Below are 22749 nucleotides of genomic sequence, written 5' to 3'. Positions count from 1 at the left end.
CTCCAGGCCATTAATATGTGGGGTTTAAGGTTAATATCTCAAAAAGTATTAACGCTATAAACGTGGACTTTTAAAAGATATTTTTGGTTAAAGTCCGTAAAGGATATAAACGTAGAATATTAGAGATTTTAAAGGACTTAACCGTAATAAATAGGCTAGATAATAATAAAAAGAATATTTTATTTTTTTTAGGATTTTTTTTGGGACTACCAAGGCCATAATTCTGGATTTTTAAAAATATATTTTCCAGAACCAAAGAATAAAAAGACTGCAATCGAAAAATATTTTCAAAGAACTAATAAAGTTATAATCGTGTTGTCATGGACTACAAGGATAGTATTATAAGAATATTTTTTCAGTGACTACAAACGACGTATTCCTTGATTTTTATGCATATTGTTCAAGGACTAATAAATCTATAAAAGTAATGCCCTTTAAAATATTCTTTGAGAACAATCTAGACAAAAATCGTGGATTTTCGGGTTTCCGACACAAGTTACTTACAACACTTGAATTAGTAAATTAAAAACAAATTCTCATTTTATTATTTTATGTTTAAAAGTCTTCTTCATCATCATCTTCTTTATTGTTTTGTCTTTATTACTACTTGTTTTACTTTAGATATGACCAAAAAAATATTTTATTTTTTTTTCTCAAATTTTCTTTTCTTTTTTTTTTAACTTTGATTTGTTGTTTTGCTTTTAGAAAATGGTTTCTGTTTCTTTTTCTTCTTCTTGTGGTTGTTGTTAACATTTAGAGTGATTTAAAAAATACAATGTTACAAACTATAATTTTCTTTACACTTAGCTTTATGAAAATATTTTATTTGTTAAACTAAAAAAAATGAGTTGTCATCGAAAAAAAATGGGAGAGAATGAATGAAAAACAAATTCATTCCGATGGTTTGGTATAGATTATGGCCAACTTATTGGGTGCGGGATACAGACATTCAAAATTATGCCGAATTTAAGATCCTTTTGTTTATTTGTAGAAAATTAGTTATGCATTATTAATTATAAAAAAAAATAATAAACCATGAAACTATTTCAATTTCTTTTTAAATACAAATTACATTTAAGAAGAAATACTTAGCTTTTAAAAAATTATAATAATAATTAGAATTCACTTAAACAATTAGATATATTTCTATGCAAATGTATGTGTGTATCAAGTTTAAAAATGTGGGCGATTTGCCTTTTTTTATAAAACTATTCGGAGGTTATTTAGAATTTTATTTTCTGGTTTCTCTGCTTGATTTTCTACATTTGTGTGTGGTTGTTGTTGCTGTTTTTATTATTGAAGATGCTGAATTGCGTGCGTTGTTTTCCATTCCATTTGTGGTCCTTTTTGTTTTCCTTTGGACATCTTACAAACAGGATAAATGTTTCAAATGATGCTTGAGATAGAGGAAAAAATGCCTTAAAATATCATGTATATCTGTGTTGTGTATGGTTCACGAAGCTTCCTAATATCCAATACGACTTCGTGTTGATTTTGTGTTTGTACTACTGCTGCTGCCGCCCCCACCACCTCCACCACTGCCTCCGCCACCTCCACCACTGCTACCGCCGCCATAGTTACGCTCATCACGAGAGCTGCGTTCTCGTTCACGTTCTCGCTCACGGTCTCGTTCGAATTTCTCATGGGAACGTTCACGTGTATCGCGTACATGCGGTGACTTATCCTAATGAGAAATATACGTTTTGGAATGTTTTAGAGACAATAAGTAAGACGTTGAGCAGTTGTGTTTTGTTTCAGGGGAATCTTACTCTGGCATGATATTTATCACGTTCCCGCTGCTGTAGATCATCATCGCCATTTTGCACTGGAAAAAATGGAGAGAGAAAAGGAATATTTTATGATTTGTGAAGGAAAATTAGTTTTTAAGATTAAACATGAATAAAATTGGGGAATATTTTATGAAAAGAATTATAATGACTAACAGAGAAATTGACTAACTTAAAAAAACAGAAATTGTAATGTTTTACTTAAAAATACATATTGCTAAATATTTCACTTTATTATGGAGCACCTACAAAACCGATAATGACACACAGACATTGTCATTATCTTTACTCAAAGTTTTTTCATACATTTCTTTTCAAATTAACTAATTTTTTTAAAGATTTCAGCAATATCCTGTTATAAAAATGTTCCCAACATAAAAAATCAAACAATTTCATTTAAATGTTCTAATCTAATCATTTAATTTTCAACATAAATATCAATAAACGTTTTTGTGATTTTTTTCGTTTGGTATTGTTTCTTTTTTCAACAATTCATGAAAAATTGATAGCAATATGACGACTGTACAGCTGCAATGTTACTGTTATAAAGTACTGTACACGGTTTAATGTAGCATTACGTTACCAGACCCAGTTTAAATAATAATACAGGGTGAGATGAAAAAACTGCAACCAACTTCAGACTTCTGTCATTTCTAAGCCATTCGTCCGACAGCTGTTAAAATTATTACAGTGACAGCTCATTATATTATTTATAAGCGTATAAAAGCATTTTGGTGAGAATTTTCCAGAAAAAAGTTATTCGTGATGGAATTCAAGCGTGATTTCTTTATATTTGGCTGGAAAACCACAAGTGACAATCGTTAGAGCACTCCAGCATTAAAATGTGAATAAATCTTTTGTGTGTCGTACCATCGCTCGTTACCGTGATACTGGTAGCGTAGCCCGACGTCAAGGAAGTGGACGGAAGAAAACAGCAACATCAGCAGAAATGTTTCAAAAGTAAAAAAGCGACTTGATCGAAAATCGCATCGCAGTGGCCGTTAAATGACTCGTGAGATGAACACATTGCAATATTCCATTCGACAAATATTGAAAAATTAGCTCGGTTAGAGACATCGAAATTCCAAAAAGTGTAAGAAATTACACCGCAACAGAGAGAAAACAGACTCAAAAGAGCTAAAGAGTTGCTTCGCTTGGCCGAAAGTGGTGAACTGCCGAATTTGGTTTTCTCCGATGAGAAAACATTCGCTGTCCAGCAGTTTGTAAACAAACAAAATGATTGTGTTTACTTGCCAAAGAGGTCGGCTGAAAATGCGCACCTTCGGTTGGCCACCTGAACTCAAGCGCCGGCCATGGTGATGGTGTGGGCCGCCATAACAGCCGATGGTCGCTCTCCGCTCGTATTAATCGACCGTGGCATCAGAATAAATTCCGAATATTATCGCGAAAATATTCTCGATGGTTCATTTAACATTTTGGCGGCAGACCTTGGACATTCCAACAGGACTCAGCTTGCGCCACCCAAAAAAGGTTACACAATCTCCGGACCAATCCGTTGGACTGTTGTGTCTGGAGTATTTTGGAAAGCAAGGTTGGTACAAAAAAATATCAAAGCGTCGATCACCTCAAGAAAGACTTTGTTGCGGTTTTTTATCTCATCCTGTATTCAAGCACATAAAATTAATAAAGTAAGTGGTTAAAGGGTTGTAGCCGTAGGGTTTAAGAAAACTAATTATTTTGAGGATTTCAAGAAAATAAATTGTGGATGAAGAATACTATTTGGAAAGACTTCCTGAAAATTAAACGTGGATTTTTTTCAAATATTTTTTCTAAGACTTCCAGAAAATTAAACGCGGATTTTCTATGAATATTTTTTAAAAGAACGCGGATTTTCTTTAAGTGTCTGAGTTGTAGCCGTAGGTTTTAATAACAAAATATTTTAAACGACTGCAAGACAAGAAATTGTGGATTTTAAAAAATACTTTTTTCAAAGGCCTCCAGAAAATTAAATTAAAAATATTTTTCAAAAACTTCCAGGCAATTAGAAGAGGATTTTTTAAGAATATTTTTTTATCGAGACTATAAACTCGGTTTTTTTAAGGTCATTCTTCCAATATTTAATGCTCTGAGTTGTAGCCGTATTTTGAAGAATAATTTTTCCAAAGACTTCAAGAAAATTAAACGTGGATTTTTTATAAATATTCTCCAAGCTATTAACATCGATTTTTTAAGGATGTTCTTTAAGAATTTTTTTAAGAACGCCGATTTTCAAAAATACTCACTATGGACTTGAAGGCATACTTGATTTTCAGGGATTACTAGCTGAAGGTGTAGTCATAAATTTTGTCCAAACACTACTCACCATCTCTTCGTCGTTTGTGTTCCGAGGTGCTGGTCTCCTCTAAACGTTCACGTTTGCGACCCAATTTACGTTCTTTGCGTGCATCTTTTTCCTCATCGGTAAGTTTCTCCTTGCGTTCTTTACTCTTGAGGCCACGTTCCTTTTTCGATTGCTCGATGTGATCGTCTAGATTTTGTTTCTGCAAGTATAAATATAGCGTATATTATTTTAAATAAAACAGTTGTCACGAGTTTTAACAAAAGCCACCAATCCAAATACATATTTGCATTTTTAAGACATAACCTAAACATGGACTTTAAATACTTAACACCTCTTCCTTAAAAGTGATATAGTTTTTTCTCTTTTTTATTTAGTCTATCTAAACTATTTTTTGTAATATCTAGACTCCTTGCAATTTGGGGGTTAATTTTTGTGAGAAAACTTACCGCCATGACCAGACCAGTGGGTAGGTTTCAGTTTTTTCTAAATATTTTTTATCTTTATTTTTGGGCCAGACCAACATTTTCCCCAACAACAAGAGAGCAGCAGCATTTGCAGATCACAGAGAACAAACAACTTCTTCTTCGTCATAAACGTCCAATATTAGAGTAACTTAAAAATTAGGGCACACCAATGTCCATTTCAAAGGCAATAGCAAAAAAGACAGCAGATGAATGTAGAATCGTGGAAAAGACAGGATTTTGTCTACAGTAAGGACTATTTTTTTTGCAGTTGAATTTGCACACGACGTAGATAATGTAGATTTGTTTTCTTCAACGCAAGCGTGCCGTAATCCCACAAGTCATTTGAAAATGCTGCTTATGAGTTAGATGCACCAAAGAAAGGCTATTAACCGAGAGACATGTTGAATGAAGTTTTTGTTGTCATTCATTTTCTATTTATTCGGTAGGAATCCAACAATGTTGTTAGAGATCATGTTTTGGCTTTTGAAACTCCATCGGATGAACACTGTTGCCAGTGACTCTCAAGGCATTGAATTGTTGTTGGAGTCATTTTTTATTTTCCTTTTTCAGGATCACCGGATTAATTTTCGAAACACGGATGAGAGCGTAGAAATACGCCATATTAATTATGTAAATGATATTCTTCTTCAAGCCCCTTGCAAATGTTACTTGGATTCAGGCGTCTTCATTTATATGACGGGAAGTTGGTGGGATAATATTTATTCAGCAGAAATTCAGCATAGTTGTTTTTAAAGATGATTTTAACTGGAACTCCATTAATTGAACACAGTTTCCAAAAGTTCAAAAATTATTGTGAAATTGAAAAGCAGGTGAACTAAGTTTGAAGAGGCACAACTTATGCCAAAAGGTCGTCCCAAATGATCCAGCCACCAAAAACAATATTCTCGAATAATCTTCCAAGGTCACTTTGTCGTCGATATTGGATACTTGGATTTGATGTTATAGACATTTGATCTGTCCTGATGTCAATTCAATTCTGCTTTGAAGACTATTGAAGAATTTTCCGAAATCTATTTGTACTTTTCACCAGCTCCATATTCATATGTGGTATAAATGCAATTAATTTTCCGGATCCAGAATTAAACATGTCTCCAGCAATAACCCATTTCTCCGAGTTTCCCAGATGATCCGGTCTTTCCATTTAGTAAATACTTGACAGATAATATAGATGATATTCTTCTTCAAGCGTTTGCAAATGTTTCTTGGATTCAGGGGTCTTCATTTTTATGACGGGGAGTTGGTGGGATAATATATATTCAGCAGATATTAGGCATAGTTGTTAAAGATGATTTTAACTGGAACTCCATTGGATGAACACAGTTTCCAAAAGTTCAAAAATTATTGTGAAATTGAAAACCAGTTGAACTAAGTTTGAAGAGGCACAACTAATGTCAAAAGGTCGTCCCAAATGATCCAGCCGCCAAAAACAATTTTCTCGAATAATCTTCCAAGGTCACCTTGTCGTGGATATTGAGTAAAATTTGTTTTTGTAGAATTTGGTCTGTCCTGATGTCCATCCAATAAATCAATTCTGCTTTGAAGATTAATGAGGAATTTTCCGAAATCTATTTGTAAGCACCTTATGCATATGTGGTATAAAAGCTATTAATTTTCTGGATCCAGGACTGAACATGTCTCCAGCAATAACCCATTTCGCCGAGTTTCCGAGTTGCTCTGATCTTTGCATTCAGTAAATACTTGACAGAAAAAACTTCACATGTGCTGCTCCAATGAATTGGTTTGGGCTCTCCGTTATCACTCTATTTTAAGTATCCAATTACGTTACTTTGATAATCTTTACAGCTGCTGATTTCATTCGGTTGGCATTTACGTATTGTAGAAGCGGACTTCTTCCGGGTATTTATTCACATTTGAATTTATCAGTCCTAAGCTTTTCCATGTGGGATGTTGATTCTTTTAATAAAAAGCGAAGACCATGTATTCCTGATGCTAACATCAGCAACATGTATAAGTATAGTCTAGGCACACAATGGTAGCTCATCTTCCTTTGGTTGTATTCACAGCTACTGGGTTCGATAGGTTTGTAAGTGTTGCTGTAGCATTCTTGCATTTTCCACCCGTCCTATGCTGTAATTATTCTTTGTACGGGGTTTCAAATGATTCGGAGACAGATGATAATACGGCTACTGGGTTCGATAGGTTTATAAGTGTTGTTGTAGCACTCTCGCATTTTCCCCATCATATGTTCTGATTATTCTATCTACGAAGTTTCAAATGATCCGGAGATATGAAGACAGTATATTCCAGATGATAATACGAAACACAGGTTTTAGGGAGGGTCCAGGCGTAGACTTGTAGTTTAACTTTTTTTGAATTTAGTGGCTTCTTCCAGCTGTCTTCCTCCAATCCAATAAATTAAGGCAGAATCATAAAAACGACATTTACGATATGACGGCGATAGCAGTTCCGTTATCCATTTAAGCCATAAAGTTAAACTTCCAAACGTTCCTTTTTATTTAACCTGCAGCAACACATAATTTCCCAAGTCTAGGTCCGTGACCAAAATTGTATTCCAATTCAAATCCAAAGCTGAATATCGAGAGATGAATTAAGGAAAGTATGTGCTATTGATGATTGTCCATTTAAAATTAGCCGTGCATTTTAGGTTAAATAGAAATAACCTTGATACTCCGCAAACAAGGACTTGATGCTCCGCTATGCAGTCGTAATACGTAAACGTAAATCCATGTTCCTTGTTATATATATTTAAAGTCAAGCTGGAAAGGTGTTGATAAGAAACTATGAACGGTGATGGAGTTGTAACATTAAAACTCCTCCTCCTCCTCACTGATCTATTTTCTTCCAAGACATTTTAAAAACATCCGAACTGATAAGTAGCGTGCGGAATCTTAAAACTGCTTAGCATTTTTCACATTGTTTTCGGATAAAAAGTGAATTTTCCGTTGCCTAGAAAACTTGTCCATAAAATGTTGACTTAGAAGATGCATTTTATTGCTCCCAAAATATTGGAATAAATGGGTGAAAATCTTCTATTATATACAAGAGTCTCTCGGTTGGATTTTTACAACGCTCGATGTGCTGTGGTGTTGAATTGTGGTTTATATACATAATTTACATCCTTAGAATCAACGAGGAATTCGTCTTGTAGTTCATCCAGGGCGAGAAGTTCTTTGACCCATATAAATCTACGGAACGACAATCCAATCTGCAGTTATTGGCCACTCCTCATAGATCTTCGCGAATAACGTACAGCGCCTTGGCCATTTCAATATAGTCAGATTTTAAAGATCAGAGACTTTTTTATTGCTCCAAAAATATTGGAATAGATTCCCTCGGTTGGATTTTTCCAACGCTCGATGTATTGCGGTGTTGAATTGTGGTTTATATATTAATAATTTACATCCTCAGGATCGACGATGAATATGATGTATCCTTCGCTAATTCGCGCATCCAAACTTGTTTTGTAGTTCATCCAGGGCGAGAAATTCATTGCCCATATAAATGTACGGAAGTATAATACAATCTGCAGTTATTGGCCTCCCCTCATAGTTTTTCGCGAACAACGGTTAACCACACGTAGAAGATAAATCAAGATACTTATATTTTAGCGGACTGCTTAAAATTTGACTGCTTAAAATTTGTTGTTATTCCACAAAAGTTCCGATTGGCCGAAGTCAGCCGGTTGACATGGCAGGGTTTCAATGTATCAACTGACGTACAACCATTGTAGCAGTAGTTTTCACAGATGAAACGTTGTTGGATGAAACTCGGTTGTCTCGTATGCTCGAATAAGTTGTCCTGAGTACCCAAACGTTGTCGAATGTTGAATAGAATTGTCATCGTGAATATATGTGGTTTCTTTTATCTGCAACAATTCCCTTAACATTGGCACAGGATTCATGATCGTCGAATTTTATATTGTCCAGCTTATACAGGCAACTAGAACTGATTTCAATATAATTGCGAAAAGAAGACTATCGAGGAAATCCAAATAACATGCCGATTCGTGATTAAGTCTGGCAAATGTATAGTGTTTCTCGGTATCCCAAGTTTTTTTTTCGAGAACTGCTCAATTCATATTTGATGATATTAATTACATAACTCTTTTGTATTGAAGATTGGAATTCAGGCTTGAAATTCGACGTGCAGCACTTTCTATATTAGTTGACGATAAAATATTCAAGCACAAATTATACGAATAATCGGTTTCCCCCTTTTTCGGCAGTGATGATTTGTTGATACAAATAATGACATGCATTTTCCACTATGTCCGAGTCGATTTTACCAAACTTTGTTGTTTGTTCTTTTAACAGAAGATACCTCCACCATTTGTTAACGAGTTTCATTCACTTGAGTTGGTCAGTTGAGTTGATGAAGTCCCTTCACATATATACTTAATACTATACCTTATATAATTCTTAAAACTACTTACAATTTAAGTCTCTATATATATTAAATATCCAATTGTATGTGTCTTTAAAATTAAATTATTTCTTTTTTGAAAAAAAATCTATCACAAATTAAACAAGACTGTTATCCAATTCAATGCTTTTAGCAATCTATGTCTGAGTTATATGATATCTCCTTTTTGTTTTAAACTATATAAATATTCTTCATAATTTTGAAATACATACATAATTATGTACTTACCACAAAGGCCAATGGTTTTTATATGGGAGTGACATACTTAGATATATTACTTAATTATATGAATTTTAAAATGCAGAAAAGAAAAATGTTTTTTTTTTTAAATTCAATTTCAATCCAACTTTTGAAAAAAAAAAATTAAAAAAATCTAAAACTTTCTTATTCAAATGTTGTAAATCAAAAGGCGAAAACGCCGTAACTACTTTTGGAAAAATTGTAAAAAACTAAAATATTTTTATTCAATTATTTTGTAAATCAAAAGCAAAATTAAAAATTATCTTTAACTCAAACTTTTATGTGTCTCTCTTTTTTTCTTTCCTGCATTTGTTTTTCTTGGGCCGGCCAATTATTTATAACTTAATTTAGAACTCTTTTTTATCTCTTGCTCTACTTGGTAGTAGTGATTGGTTGTGTTTGTGTGTTTGAGTTTTTCGGCTATACTTTCAATATTCTATATCCTGAGTGTCGTTGTTGGTTGCTTAGCTTAAAACTTATGGGAGGTTAATACTAGTAGAACTGGACCATCGGACAAATCGAAAAGAAAGCACAAATTAGCCAGAGATTTATTGTCATGTCCATTCGGTGGGTAAGAAACTTTGTTTTGCTGCTCTACTGACTGACTGACTGACTTGCTTGCCAAAAAGAAATGAACTGCAACAACAATACTGTGGCTGATGATTGTCATCGTTAGTTTTCGTATGTTGTTGTTGCTGTTGTTTTGTGGATTTCTTCTTGTCGTCACTGCTGTTTCTTTTCTTGTTGTGGTTGTTACTGTTGTACTTATTTTTGATGACGGAGGTTTTGTTTTAGAATGATTGTAGTTGTTGTTTATGGTTGTAGTAGTAGATTCGCTGCTGCAGCCGCTGCAGTTCACACACTTAGGAAAACTACGATTCCACCAAAATACTAACCTTTGAATTGGAAGAGGATGCATCCACTTTACGACGTTTTGAATCTGAAAAGAGAACGAAAAAAAATACAAGTTAAATAACGTTTAATGTTTCCCTACGTAGGAATCGTCCTTTAGAAAATTTTATCCGCACGATTGCTTCTTATAAAAAATATTCGGAGAACATTTTCCAGTAGAAATTATTATCCGGATAACTCATTTCTATTAAAAATATTATCCGGATAATTTTTTTTCTATATAGGAAAAAATTATTCGGATAATTATTTCTAGAAAATGAAATATAGAAAATATTATTCGGGCAATTTTTCCAATAGAAAATATTATTCGCATATTTTTTCCCTAAATCCGGATAATTTTTTCATTTAAAAAATTATTTGGATATGTTTTTTTTCTATTGAAAATGTTACTCGGATAATTTTTTTCCTATTATCTATATTGTGCAAATAATTTTTTCGGTTAATATTTTTAATGGGAAAAATTATTCGGATAATTTTTCCTATGGAAGATATTATCCGGAAATCTTTACTATAAAAAATATTATTCTTTAGAAAATATTATCCGCATAATTTTTTCCCATAGAAATTATTACTCGGGTAATTTTTGCCACAGAAAATATCCGGATAATTTTTTTTCCATAGAAAATATTACTCGGATAATTTTTGCCACAGAAAATATCCGGATAATTTTTTTCCATAGAAAATATTATTCCATATTTTTCCCTTTATCTGGACAATTTTTTCATTTCAAAAATATTATTTGTATATATTTTTTTTCTATTGAAAATACTACCCGGATAATTTGTTCCTATTATCCATATTATGCAAATATTTTTTTCGGATATTTTAAATAGGAAAAATTATTCGGATAATTTTACCTATAGAAAATATTATTCGGATAATTTTTTTCATAGAAAATATTATTCGGATAATGTTTTCCATAGAAAATATTATTCGGATAATGTTTTCCATAGAAAATATTAATTATTCCATAATTTTTCCATATATCCTGATAATTTTTTCATTTCAAAAATATTTGGATTTTTTTTATTCCAATAAAAAATATTATTCGTATAATTTTTCCACATAAAATATTATTCCGATAATTTTTTCCTATACAGGGTGAGATGAAAAAACTGCAACTAACTTCATACTGCTGTCATTTCTAAGTCACTCGTCCGACAGCTGTTAAAATTATTCCAGTGATAGCTCATTATATTCTTTACAAGCGTACAAAAGCATTATGGTGAGAATTTTCCAGAAAAAAAAACTTTTTCGTGATGGAATTCAAGCGTGATAGTGTGATTTGTTTATATTTGGCGGGAAAACCACAAGTGGCTATCGTTAGAGCACTCCATCATTGAAATGTGAATAAATTTTTTGTGTCTCGTACCATCGCTCGTTACCGTGATACTGGTAGCGTAGCCCGACGTCAAGGAAGTGGACGGAAGAGAACAACAACATCAGCAGAAATGGTTCGAAAAGTAAAGAAGCGACTAGAATGAAACCCACGTCGCAGTGGCCGAAAAATGTATCGTGAGCTGAACATAACCGCAACATTCCATTCGGCAAATATTGAAAAATGAGCTCGGGGTAAAGCCGTTGAAATTCCAAAAAGTGCAAGAACTTACACCGCAACAGAAAGAAAATAAACTTAAAAGAGCTAAAGAGTTACTTCACTTGGCCGAAAGTGGTGAACTGCCGAATTCGGTTTTCTCCGATGAGAAAACATTCGTTGTCCTGGAGTTTGTAAACAGACAAAATGATCGTGTTTACTTGCCAAAGAGGTCAGCTGAAAATGTGCACCTTCGGTTGGTCACCAGAACTCAAGCGCTGGCCATGTGGTGATGGTGTGGGCCGCCATAACTGCCGATGGTCGCTCTTCGCTCGTATTAATCGACCGTGGTATCAGAATAAATGATGAATTTTATCGCGAAAATATTCTAGAGGGTGTATTAAAGCCTTGGGCTCGCAAACATTTTGGCCGCAGACCTTGGACATTTCAACAGGACTCAGCACCATTGCACTCAGCACGCCACCGCCACCCAAGAATGGTTACAAAATGAGGTTACTCGCTTCATTTCCACCGCACAACGTCCACCAAAATCTTCGGATACCAATCCGTTGGACTATAGTGTATGGAGTATTTTGGAAAGCAAGATTGGCACTAAAAAATGCCGAAGTGTTGATCACCTCAAGCAAGCGTTTCGCCGGGAATGGGCCAAAATACCGCACAGCAACATTCGGGAAGCGTGTGACGGTTTCATTGGCCGTTTGAAGGCCATAACTCGTGCCAAAGGTGACCAATGACCAAATCTCAACTTTTTCTAAAACTTGAAGCTGTTTCCGACATTTTTTGCTTTCATTCAATAAAATTAAAAAAAAATTAAAAATTATGGTGTTTTACTTTGTTGCAGTTTTTTATCTCACCCTGTAGATCTTGTCGGACATTTTTTTCCTACTGAAAATATTATCCGCATAATTTATGAGAATATAATTTATCCGAATAATTGTTGGGAATGGATATTTCCGGATAATCTTTTCCTAAAGAAAAAATTCGGAGATTTTTTTATACAAAACATTATTCGGATATTTTTTCCTATAAAAGATATCCACATTTTTCCGATAGAAAAATTATCCAAATAATTTTTAATATTTTCTTTTTAAAAAATTTATCCGGATAATTTTTTCAATGAAAAAAGATTTCCCCCCAAAACGTGTTCTTAACGAACATTCAACTCACCTTTTTCATATTCTATAACATCTTGACTACGTCGTTGTTGCTGTTGCATTGAACCAATACTTTCGTTCGAAACTGAACTCAAATCACGATCACGGGCACGTTCATTGCGTTCATAGTCACGATCGCGTGTATCACGGTCGTTGCCAACATTACGATCATAGTCATTCTTGCTGCTGCTGCTCAACGGCACCGGTGTTGTTTCGATTATTTCCACTGGCGATTCATTGCGATAGCGCTCCTCTCGTCTCTTATCCCGTTTCGAACGAGACGATGATGATGATGAAGTGGCATCAATGATGATATCATCCAATATTTGACTACGATGTGATTCGCGATCACGTTCTCGATCGCGTTGTTCTCGATCCCTTTCACGGTCACGTGTACGTTCATCCTTTTTGGAATCCTTAATGGAACGGGTGCTACTGTGACGATCGTTGTCACGATCCGATATGATGATGGGTGTTGGCATGACCGGTTCATTGCTGATGTCAATGACAGTGGTGATGTTGCGTCCGCTGGTTGTGTCGCGTTCACCACGTTCACGTTCCCGCTCACGTTCCGAGGTGGCGGAGCTTGAATTTAGTTTGATAATTTTCGAAGGACGTTCAGAACGTTCCTTTTCGCGTTTATCTGAAACGGGACAAATAAAATTATCTCCTGGTTTTTGGTTTAAATTAAATTCTCTTACCAGATTTTATTTCCCCATTGCTGGTCTGTTTGGTCTCTGTGGGCAGGGAGGGAGTATTGCTGCCATTGCCGGTTAAATTGATGACAGCCGATATCGGTGGAGTTGTGGTGGCTGCTGCCGACGATGTCGGTGTTGTATTTGTGGCCGATGATGCAGCAGTAGGGGCGGGTGTAGATGACGACGTAGTTGTTGCGGTAGCCTGTGCAGTTTCTGCCCGAACCTGCCTCTCTGTCACTTGATGGAAATCACTTTCCTTAATCATTTGTGCCGCCTTCGTTTTCAATTGACCAATATAACTTGAAGCTATGACAAACAAATCCGGCCGTTTATTTTTCTCTTCCTCTCTGACCTTTTCCACTTTTCGTTCAATTATTTGTGCCAATTTTGCCAATACCGGATAGTGAGGTAAAATACGCATTAGAATAATCAAAGCATTACGTATTTGCATATACTCCTTGGAATCCAGACAGAACACAATGGCTTTGGTGATTTTATAATGCCATTTATGGCAAACGTGGCGATAATTCTCATAGCCAACATGATCGTTGGCTTCGGAAAATTGATTGCTAACACGAAACTTCGTAACAAATCCTGGGTAATTAGCACATTCACGATTAAAGGTGGCCTGATCCGAATGCCAACGCATTACTGTCTCCAACATGGCACAGAGGAAACGTCCATAACGTGTTGCCTCATTCTCGGTGCAAGAGGTTACCGAATATGTGATATCACAAAAGATCTATAAAAGGTGAAAAGAGAACAGAATGTTTATATAAATTTCCAAATTTAGTATTTTCCAGATGAACATTGGAATCCTTATTCTTCTGTGATGTCAGGAGTATTTGTTACCCTAAAGGCAATTGGTTGCTTACCCTATCATAACACAGCAATGTTGAGAAATTTGCCGCTTTTAAATTGTGTATGGTATGGACAAATTTTGCACAATATAAGGCATCGAGGGCAGTGAAAGTACATCTATAAAATCAAACAAAATCATGATTATACATATGAAAAAGGTCAAAAACTCCATTGGTTCCATACCTTGGGAACAGACACAATTGTAAAAATTGTGTAATGGTCTCATTTTTGGCTGACTTGGCAGAGCGTGACAAAAACCAATTATCCTTCTGCTGCTGTAAACGTTGTAAGATTTTATCCACATGCTCTTGCTGTTTCTTGCGCTCATCCTGTAGCTTATCCATGAGGGCAATATAGCGCTCCTGTTCTTTTTTATTTTTTGAGGCATTCTAAAAATATGCAGAAACATGAGTTATTTTTCTTCTAACACAAATTTGGATATGTCTTACCGAATCCTTGGAATCCGCTGCCATTTGTGACAATTGTTTCAATTTGTTAATTTCCTTTTGATAGCTATCATGGGGAACCTGTAGATCGTACATGCTGAGGGACCAAAATGTCACAAAGAATTGAGGCGATATGTCTTCCCAGACTTTCAGACCATGCAAGGGGCGTACAGACTCAACAATGGGGTTCATAATTAAATTGGTGGCTTCTAGATATTTTTGCAATTTTTGATTGTTGGTTAGTTTCTTGGCATTGGGATCAGCCTTGCGTAGTTGATCATATTTTTGCTGAAAAAGCAGAGAAACGTAATTAGCAAATAATTATCTAAATCTATTTATTTTACTCACATTTATTTGATGTGTAAACATGGGCCTGGCCAAAAAGAATGCCACATCTGAATTGATATGATAATCCTGCAGCATGGCAATGATGGAGGGTAGACGTTCTACATATTCATCCACCGAATACGATGATCCCAGGAATGTACCAAACTGAACCAAGGTGTCTTGACATTGATCATAAAGTTTGCCCACCAATTTCAAGTGGCTTTGAGCCGTTTCACGGTATATAACACAATGTTTTTGTTGAGCCATCAGCAGACATAAGGTCACAGCCAAATCATGATTAGCCAAGGCATCTTTAAGACGCTGGGATGACTTTTTGGTGTTCCTTACTTGACTAAAATAGCCAGCCTGAAAGAAAGGGAATAGAATTAGCTTTTTTGGTATCAAAGGATCAAAATTCAGCTTACTTCTCCCCTCAGCAACTCGCCACCACACATAGCATTTAATTGTTCATTGGTCATCTCCTCGGCAGACTCGACACCAGCCATTTTTTGGACAATTTCTTTGAGGATCAACAAGTCCAAACTATAAAGGAAAAATGTTTTTAAAAGGATAATTTTTGAAATAAATCTGACATGTTTCGAATTGAATTTTTCACTTTAAGATTTTGAATTCCTAGTGAAATCTCATTCCAAAAATTTTCATAACTTCGGATTTTGTGAAGAGAATTACAACAATGAATTGTTGGTTTTATTTCTTACCTCTTCTGCGATTTGAGTTGATTGGCCACATACTGCAACAGACCACTGAGTTCGATGTTGTATTTCTTGAAGATGGCACCACAAAATGAGGCTAAACTCTGCAGCCACAATGATATGGATGTGCCATCATGTTTAAAACGATCTCTATCGGCCATGGTAAGGGCTTCAATTAAACAATAACCCAAGCAATCGAATGACAGGAAAGTTAAGTATTTCAAGGAGTCGACAACAGGACCAATTAAATTGTCATAGATTTGGATTTGTAAAAGGATCTACAAAATTAAAAACAATATGGATTAAAATGTTTCCAATTTAGAGGAAATAATAAGCTTACATAATCAAAAAGGAAACCCGGAGCACAATGGCTAAGTTTGCCAATTTGACGTCCCAGGGGTTTGACATTTTCCTTGCTAACACGTTTCATGATGGCCTTAATGTGTTTCTGGGCCTTGCCACGACGTCTTATCAACTGCGGATGCAACAGATAAGTATCATTTTTCCAGCGGGCATAAAGAGCATAGCTATAGAAATTTTGAAAAATAGATAAATTAAAACTCCTTGTTGAAAGGGAAGGACATTCGTTTCGCTTACCGATAATGATAGGGGAAATATTTCAAAACCGTCCAAATTTCCTCGGCTATGGGACAATTGCAATCCAAATAGGATAATGCCGGCAATATGGCAGCATCCATAATGGTCATGGTCTCATTGTACAGTGTCTCAGATTCACTATTCGGCGGCGGTAGATTTTGACTATCCACACCCATGTCCATAATAATGGTACGCATAATACGTATTAATTTATACATAAGCACAGTGTCATAGTGTAATGATGGACCCAATGCTATAACCATTGGAATGACATAACTTCTCAAATCACTAAAATCTTTGGCGCGTATTTTTTGTAATAGCTTTGAATCGTCGGCTAGGCGACGCTTTTGCAGTGTTGCCGCAGGGGAGATTTTAAAACATTTTGTACGATACAGCTGATCGATACTGATGTGTATTAGTTCGGCTAAAGCGCGTGCAATTGGCTCATGTACCACCACACATTGTTCGGGTAGCTTTTTAATGATTTTCAGGGCATTCTCCCAGTCGCCTACTTTGAGCAGACCTTCACATAAACCAAATTTTTGATTGGCAAGATATTTTTCCTGGAAAACAAAATTTGAAAAAAAATGATTATTTATATGTCCAAAAGGAGGAAATTATATTACTAACTAAATTATATTCCTTTTCAGGTTCTGGTTCGGCGGGTTCTTTATCCTTGTTGGTAACAATGACATTCATTTTGCGCACAAATTCCTTGGCATCGGCCAAATCCTGTTCCCACTCACTGGTGATGGCACAATCAGTTGGCGAAAGCTATGCAAACAAAAAGAACGACATAAATTCTTGCTAAACAGCAAAATGATTTCCTTTACTTACCCACACATAGATATCATTTAAATCTATCACACCATATTTCAATAACAATGAACAGACATGAAATAATGATCGTGGTGTTTTTCCATCGGCAAAATAACGAAATTTATAACCCAAAACTTCACAAATAATTGTGCCATTGGGCATGTAGGCCCTCAGCAGGGGTATAAATAACTGCCAACGTTCTGGTCGCGATTCAAAGGATTCCAAAATGATATCCAAAACACGATTTGGATCCAAATTAAAGCAACCTAGAAACAGAGATGTTAAATAAATATAAAATAAAAACAATTAGGAATTTTTGCAGACTTACCAATCAAAGATTTAATTATATCCATAATGCTATCGGAGGTAACATCATCCTCGAATTCTTGATTTAATTCCGTTATGAGCTTGGCATAGCCTTCACTTTCCTCACGGAACAGATTAAAACGTCGTTGTTTGTAGCTACAAAAATACAAAGGAAATACATTTATAAATATTGAACAAACATGGCAAATTTTGTTGGACTTACTATAATTTTGTTTTAATTTTAATAAATTTCGTATAGAACACTTTATTCTTGACGATACCAACTTCCTGAAGTGTATCGATTTCCAGTCTTTCTTTGATCAATTTATCCGGTATAACCTTTTCCAAATCCTTCAGAATTTGACAGAACATTAAACGCTCTTCTTGTATGCCATCTGTCATCAGAGAGGTTTCGGCGTCCAAAACATTCACCACATCCAAAATCAGGGAAGGAAAGTCTTCATGAAGGGGCTGAAAGAGTAAGATTTGAAATTAAAAAAAATTGACACTTAGAAAGAACAAATATGGGATTGCATAGCGCTGTCGTGGACCAAGAAGACAACAATTTTCGTTGATGATATCCCCAAACTTGTGGAATTTTTATGTTGGATAGATATGAGACTGATTTTTAGGAAATTAAATCACAAGCGAAATTTTAGGAAAACAAATTGAAAACTACCACCGAGATTGATTCCTAAAATGGTACTTACAAGTAAAAAAGCTGTTAATTCGGCCGGGCCAAAATTAGAATTCCCTCCACATTTTGGAACGAATAGGGAAATTTTCAAAAAACAAAAAAAAAAATCCGTTTAAAATTCCGTTCAAATCTTAAAAATACCGATTGCAGCCTTATGTATGCGACGACGTGGACCTGCATATGCAACTTTTGTTATAAACTATTACAATATTCAAATCCGAAACTTGAAACAAATTCGGTGAATAATTTAGCTAAAATTATCAAAATTCCGAATATAGGGAGATACCATTATATGGGGGCTATACGAAGGCGTGGACCTGCACAGACAATTTTCTGTCATAGGCTGTAATATCCATTATGAACTTCAAATACCAAATTGGAAACAATTCCGGTGAATAATCTCACTAAAGCAGCAAAATACCAAATATCGGGAGGTACCATTATATAAACGCTATACGAAGGCGTGGACCTGCACAGACAATTTTCTGTCATGGGCTGTAGTATCCATTGCGAACTTCAAATACCAAATTTGAAACAATTCCGGTAAATAATGTTTCTAAAATCATCAAAATACCGAATATCGGGAGGTAACTTTATATGAGCGCTATACGAAGGCGTGGACCTGCACAGTCAATTTTCTGTCATAGGCTGTAGTATCCATAACGAACTTAAAATACCAAATTTGAAACAATTGCGGTGAATAATGTAGCTGAAATTATCAAAACACCGAATATCTAAAACGTGATCCTATATGTCCCATTTTCAATACCAAAAGTCCTGCAGACATTTAGTTCGGAGGCTAAAGTGATTTCAACAGACGGACAGACATCTCTAAATCGACATAGAATTTTATGCTGATCAAGTATATATACTTTTTGGGGTCTAAAATGTGTGCTTCGAGGATTACAAACGGAATGACAAACTTAATACACCCTCCATACTATGGTGGAGGGTATAAAAAGGATTTAATAGCACTAAATTTAAATGTATGGCGTGTAAATTCGAGATGACCTTGCTATTGACTATGGATACGGATGGGTTCTTGGAACTAAATGGGTTAAAAATAGTACGAAATAAGAATATAATACATTGCGTAAAAAGCTATCCGCTCTATCTTCGCCCTATCTGTTGGAAGTCAGGCATTCCAACAAAGGCTGAACCCATATTGATTTTTTTATGAAACAATTTTCTGAACGAAGACCATCCGATATGTTGTAATTCGGTTCGAAAATACCCGGAAATTCCCTAATTAAATAATTAACATCCTAGTAGTAGCAACAATGTTTGTAGAAAATTTCAAAACACTATCTCAAACATTTCAAGTTCAATTGCGATTTCAGCCGGCTGGATGCATACCAAAAAGGCAAGGGAAAATTTTGTAGAATCAAGGATCTATGGGGTCTCAACATAAGTTAAACTATCATTAAAAGAACTCATTTAAATCATCTACTTACCACCACATCACCGAGTGTATTCAAGACGGTATCCTTTTTCAGGTTACAGCGAACACCCTGCCACAATAGATCATATATGGCACTGGAGACACCAAATTTAAAATCACTCTTGGCTCCCATATATGGACTTTCATTGTCGCGAACATGTTGTTTTAAATATTTCAAACTAAAACGAAAATTATTCAAGAACACAAAAGTTTTTTGTTTTACAACAGAGCCAAGCGTTAGTTAGGTAGTTTATGTTGAGTGTGTTTGGTGGAGATAAGCAGCAGTTACATTACTACGGTTGTCTTTATTTGATTTTGGGAGGATGATGAAATATATATTTTTTAATGCTGCCGTGCAGAGAAGTGGGGGACGTTAAAAGCATTGAAAATGCTGTTCTTGCAAAACTGCTGGATCGTACATTATTTTTGGTCAATAAATGACAACGAAAAAAGTATGGGCAATTCCCCAACAAAACAAAGCATGTTGCAGGAATGGAGTATTCTCCATATATATCTACAGAGAGAAGAGCTATCTATGATAGATTAGGTTAAACAAAAACGATTCCGTACAATTCACTCTTTCCCGATTTTTCAAAATGCTTGAACACATCCGAACTGATGAGACTGTTTGTTGGGCTGCCACCACTGCTCCCACCGCCGCCGCCATTTGTTGTATCCATTGCGTTGCGTCGTGACGACTTTGAGGATTTGGTTGGTGTCGTTGTCACCAACGTTTTTGAAGTGGTGGTGGGCGATATATTTTCCAGTATTTTTGTTGTGGTACCATGCGTCGCACTATCCTCTTGGGAGGTATTTTCGTTGGAAATATGAATATCACTTGAAGATGCACTAGCCGCCGTTGTCGAGTCTTCACCACTTTTGCCTTTTGCGGATGGTTTTCTCAGACGCCTCATGTAATCGCGTCGCGTTTCTTCTTATGCACTTCGCGAAAAATGTATAAAACTTTTAAAGTTTTATACTTTTAAGGTGGTTTTTAACACGTTTAGTTATGCTAATATGCTTTTTCAAAAGCAAAATTCTACGAAAAAAGCAAGCGTATATCACAAAAAATTAATGTGAGCACAGAAAATAAAGCCGCAATAATGGCGGGCGAACGGCGTTATTTTGGTAATGTTTGACATTTGAACGGCGTAATTGTTGCATGCGGTTGGCGCCAATGCGACACACGGTGTTGCCACGTTGGAGTAATGTAGAAATGGTGGCTTATATGTTGTTGTATGTCGAATGGCATATTTTCATTCAGATTAAAATTCGATAATATAATTGTTGCCCTGTTCCAAAATTGCAAGAATTAAATTAAAATTAGTTTTATGAAAAACATGGTAAACAAAGTAAAATTCATATAATATAATAAAATAAAGCTACCTCCTAAATACATTTTTTCTTTTGGAACCCTTATTCTGTCAAAACATATACACATTGTGTATTTGTGTGTATTGTTCTGAATAAAAAATACAATAATTTGAAATTATTTCAAATTCGGCTGCAAAATAAATGCATACTTTCGATGCTAATGGGCAACACATTGTACAATATTGGAACAAAACTGTATTGTCCTACTATTTTAAAATCAATCTTGAGGAATAACCCAAAAATTCCATTTTTATTTCGCATTTTTTTCCAATATAAGAATTTTGTTAAAAAATTAAAAAAAAGTCTATTTGAAACTATAAGACTCCAGCATAGAGTTTCATTTTTCCAGTTTCGTTGAATTGAGCAGCCTTTCTGATTTAACCGTGCGTAAAACCAAAAGAATTTAAAAATGCGTTACAAAATTTGTAGAATTATAATAATATTTAAAAGTATAGTCCAACAATCGAAACTGGAAACTTGACGTGCAAGAATCTTTAACTTTAATCACATTTTGAGTTTTGTTTCGTTTAAATCCCATCAAATTCTTATCAATATATCATGCCACTATTACTATCTACGCTTACGCAGTGCTTTACGTAACATACCAACGTATATGAACACGAATTATCAATTCTCTGTGAATAACTAGCGGAAAAAAAGAAGCAGTAACAGACACAACAATCAATTGTTGCAAAATCATTCGCGGACATAAAATCGCAAATATTTCTGTGTAAAGTGAGAAAATATTATTAAATAATGGTGCATTCCATTGGAAAAGAATCATGTTCAAGAATTTAGCAAAAGTTAATACAAATATCAATGGAAGTCTAAAAGAAATTTGATAAAGAAAATAATTAAGTTTCTATCTGTGTGTCAGTGATTATAGTATATGTGTGTTCGTGTGGGAATATGAAACAAATGTAGTCCTAACAATTTTAACGTGAAATATTTATAAAAAAACGTAGCTTGCCAAGTAAGACAGCTTCTCTGCAACATTGTTGTTAAAACAAAAAATCTCAATTTTAAAAGTTCTTAAAACAAACAACAGATGAAAAAGAAGAAAATAAGTGGTAAATGAATAGGAATTTCAAAAAATTGTTTTAAAGCGATGTACGACTTAATAGTGAAGGCAGACAAGGGATATTTGTCCAAGAACACGTGTATTTATATTGTTCCTAATAAATATCAGACTTTGAATTTCGTTGCGTTTCATTCACATTCATATTTTGCCACACCACATGCAAATACGAACATGGGCTACTAGTCCTCTGTGAATAGCGAGCGGTAAGAAGAAACAAAAACAGACACAACAATTAGTTTTTGTAAAATCCTTTTAGGAAATGAAATTGCAAATATTTCGACGTTAAGTGAGAAAAAATTATTAAAAAGTACCGCGCTTCATTGGTAATGTGTCGTATTTAAAAATATTGTAAAATTTATACGAAAAGCGGCAGAATTCTAAAAGAAAATTCGGAAAGAAAATAAATAATTTTCTGTGTATGTGCAAGTGATTCTAGTATATGTGTATGCGTGCTGGAGTGTTAATACAAAAGAAATAAAGTGATTGAAATTTTAATAAATAACAAAGGATTTAAGAAAGATTAATAAAAAAGTGAAACAAAAGTCAAAAT

At 34.8% G+C, this 22749-nt stretch overlaps 1 protein-coding gene across 1 annotated transcript; it reads right to left on the bottom strand.

The window, feature by feature from the left end:
- Nucleotides 1-539: 539 nt before the first annotated feature.
- LOC101891423 (THO complex subunit 2) lies at nucleotides 540-20849 on the bottom strand. The gene is made up of 20 exons (XM_059130294.1): nucleotides 20315-20849; nucleotides 19758-19923; nucleotides 17830-18077; nucleotides 17629-17762; nucleotides 17319-17566; nucleotides 17112-17255; nucleotides 16482-17044; nucleotides 16225-16411; nucleotides 15891-16162; nucleotides 15597-15714; nucleotides 15193-15537; nucleotides 14848-15132; nucleotides 14582-14787; nucleotides 14413-14515; nucleotides 13541-14279; nucleotides 12853-13482; nucleotides 10115-10158; nucleotides 4111-4288; nucleotides 1770-1825; nucleotides 540-1684 (listed from the first exon to the last, which is right to left on the bottom strand). The coding sequence occupies exons 1-20, from the start codon at nucleotides 20656-20658 to the stop codon at nucleotides 1466-1468; spliced, it is 5229 nt and encodes a 1742-aa protein (XP_058986277.1). The 5' UTR covers nucleotides 20659-20849; the 3' UTR covers nucleotides 540-1465.
- Between the last annotated feature and the right edge of the window lie 1900 nt (nucleotides 20850-22749).

This window comes from Musca domestica, unplaced genomic scaffold, assembly GCF_030504385.1.
Source record: "Musca domestica strain aabys unplaced genomic scaffold, Musca_domestica.polishedcontigs.V.1.1 72, whole genome shotgun sequence".
Taxonomy (NCBI): Eukaryota; Metazoa; Arthropoda; class Insecta; order Diptera; family Muscidae; genus Musca; species Musca domestica.
Note: the sequence above shows the minus strand (reverse complement) of the source record. Positions and strands in the feature narration are given on the sequence as shown.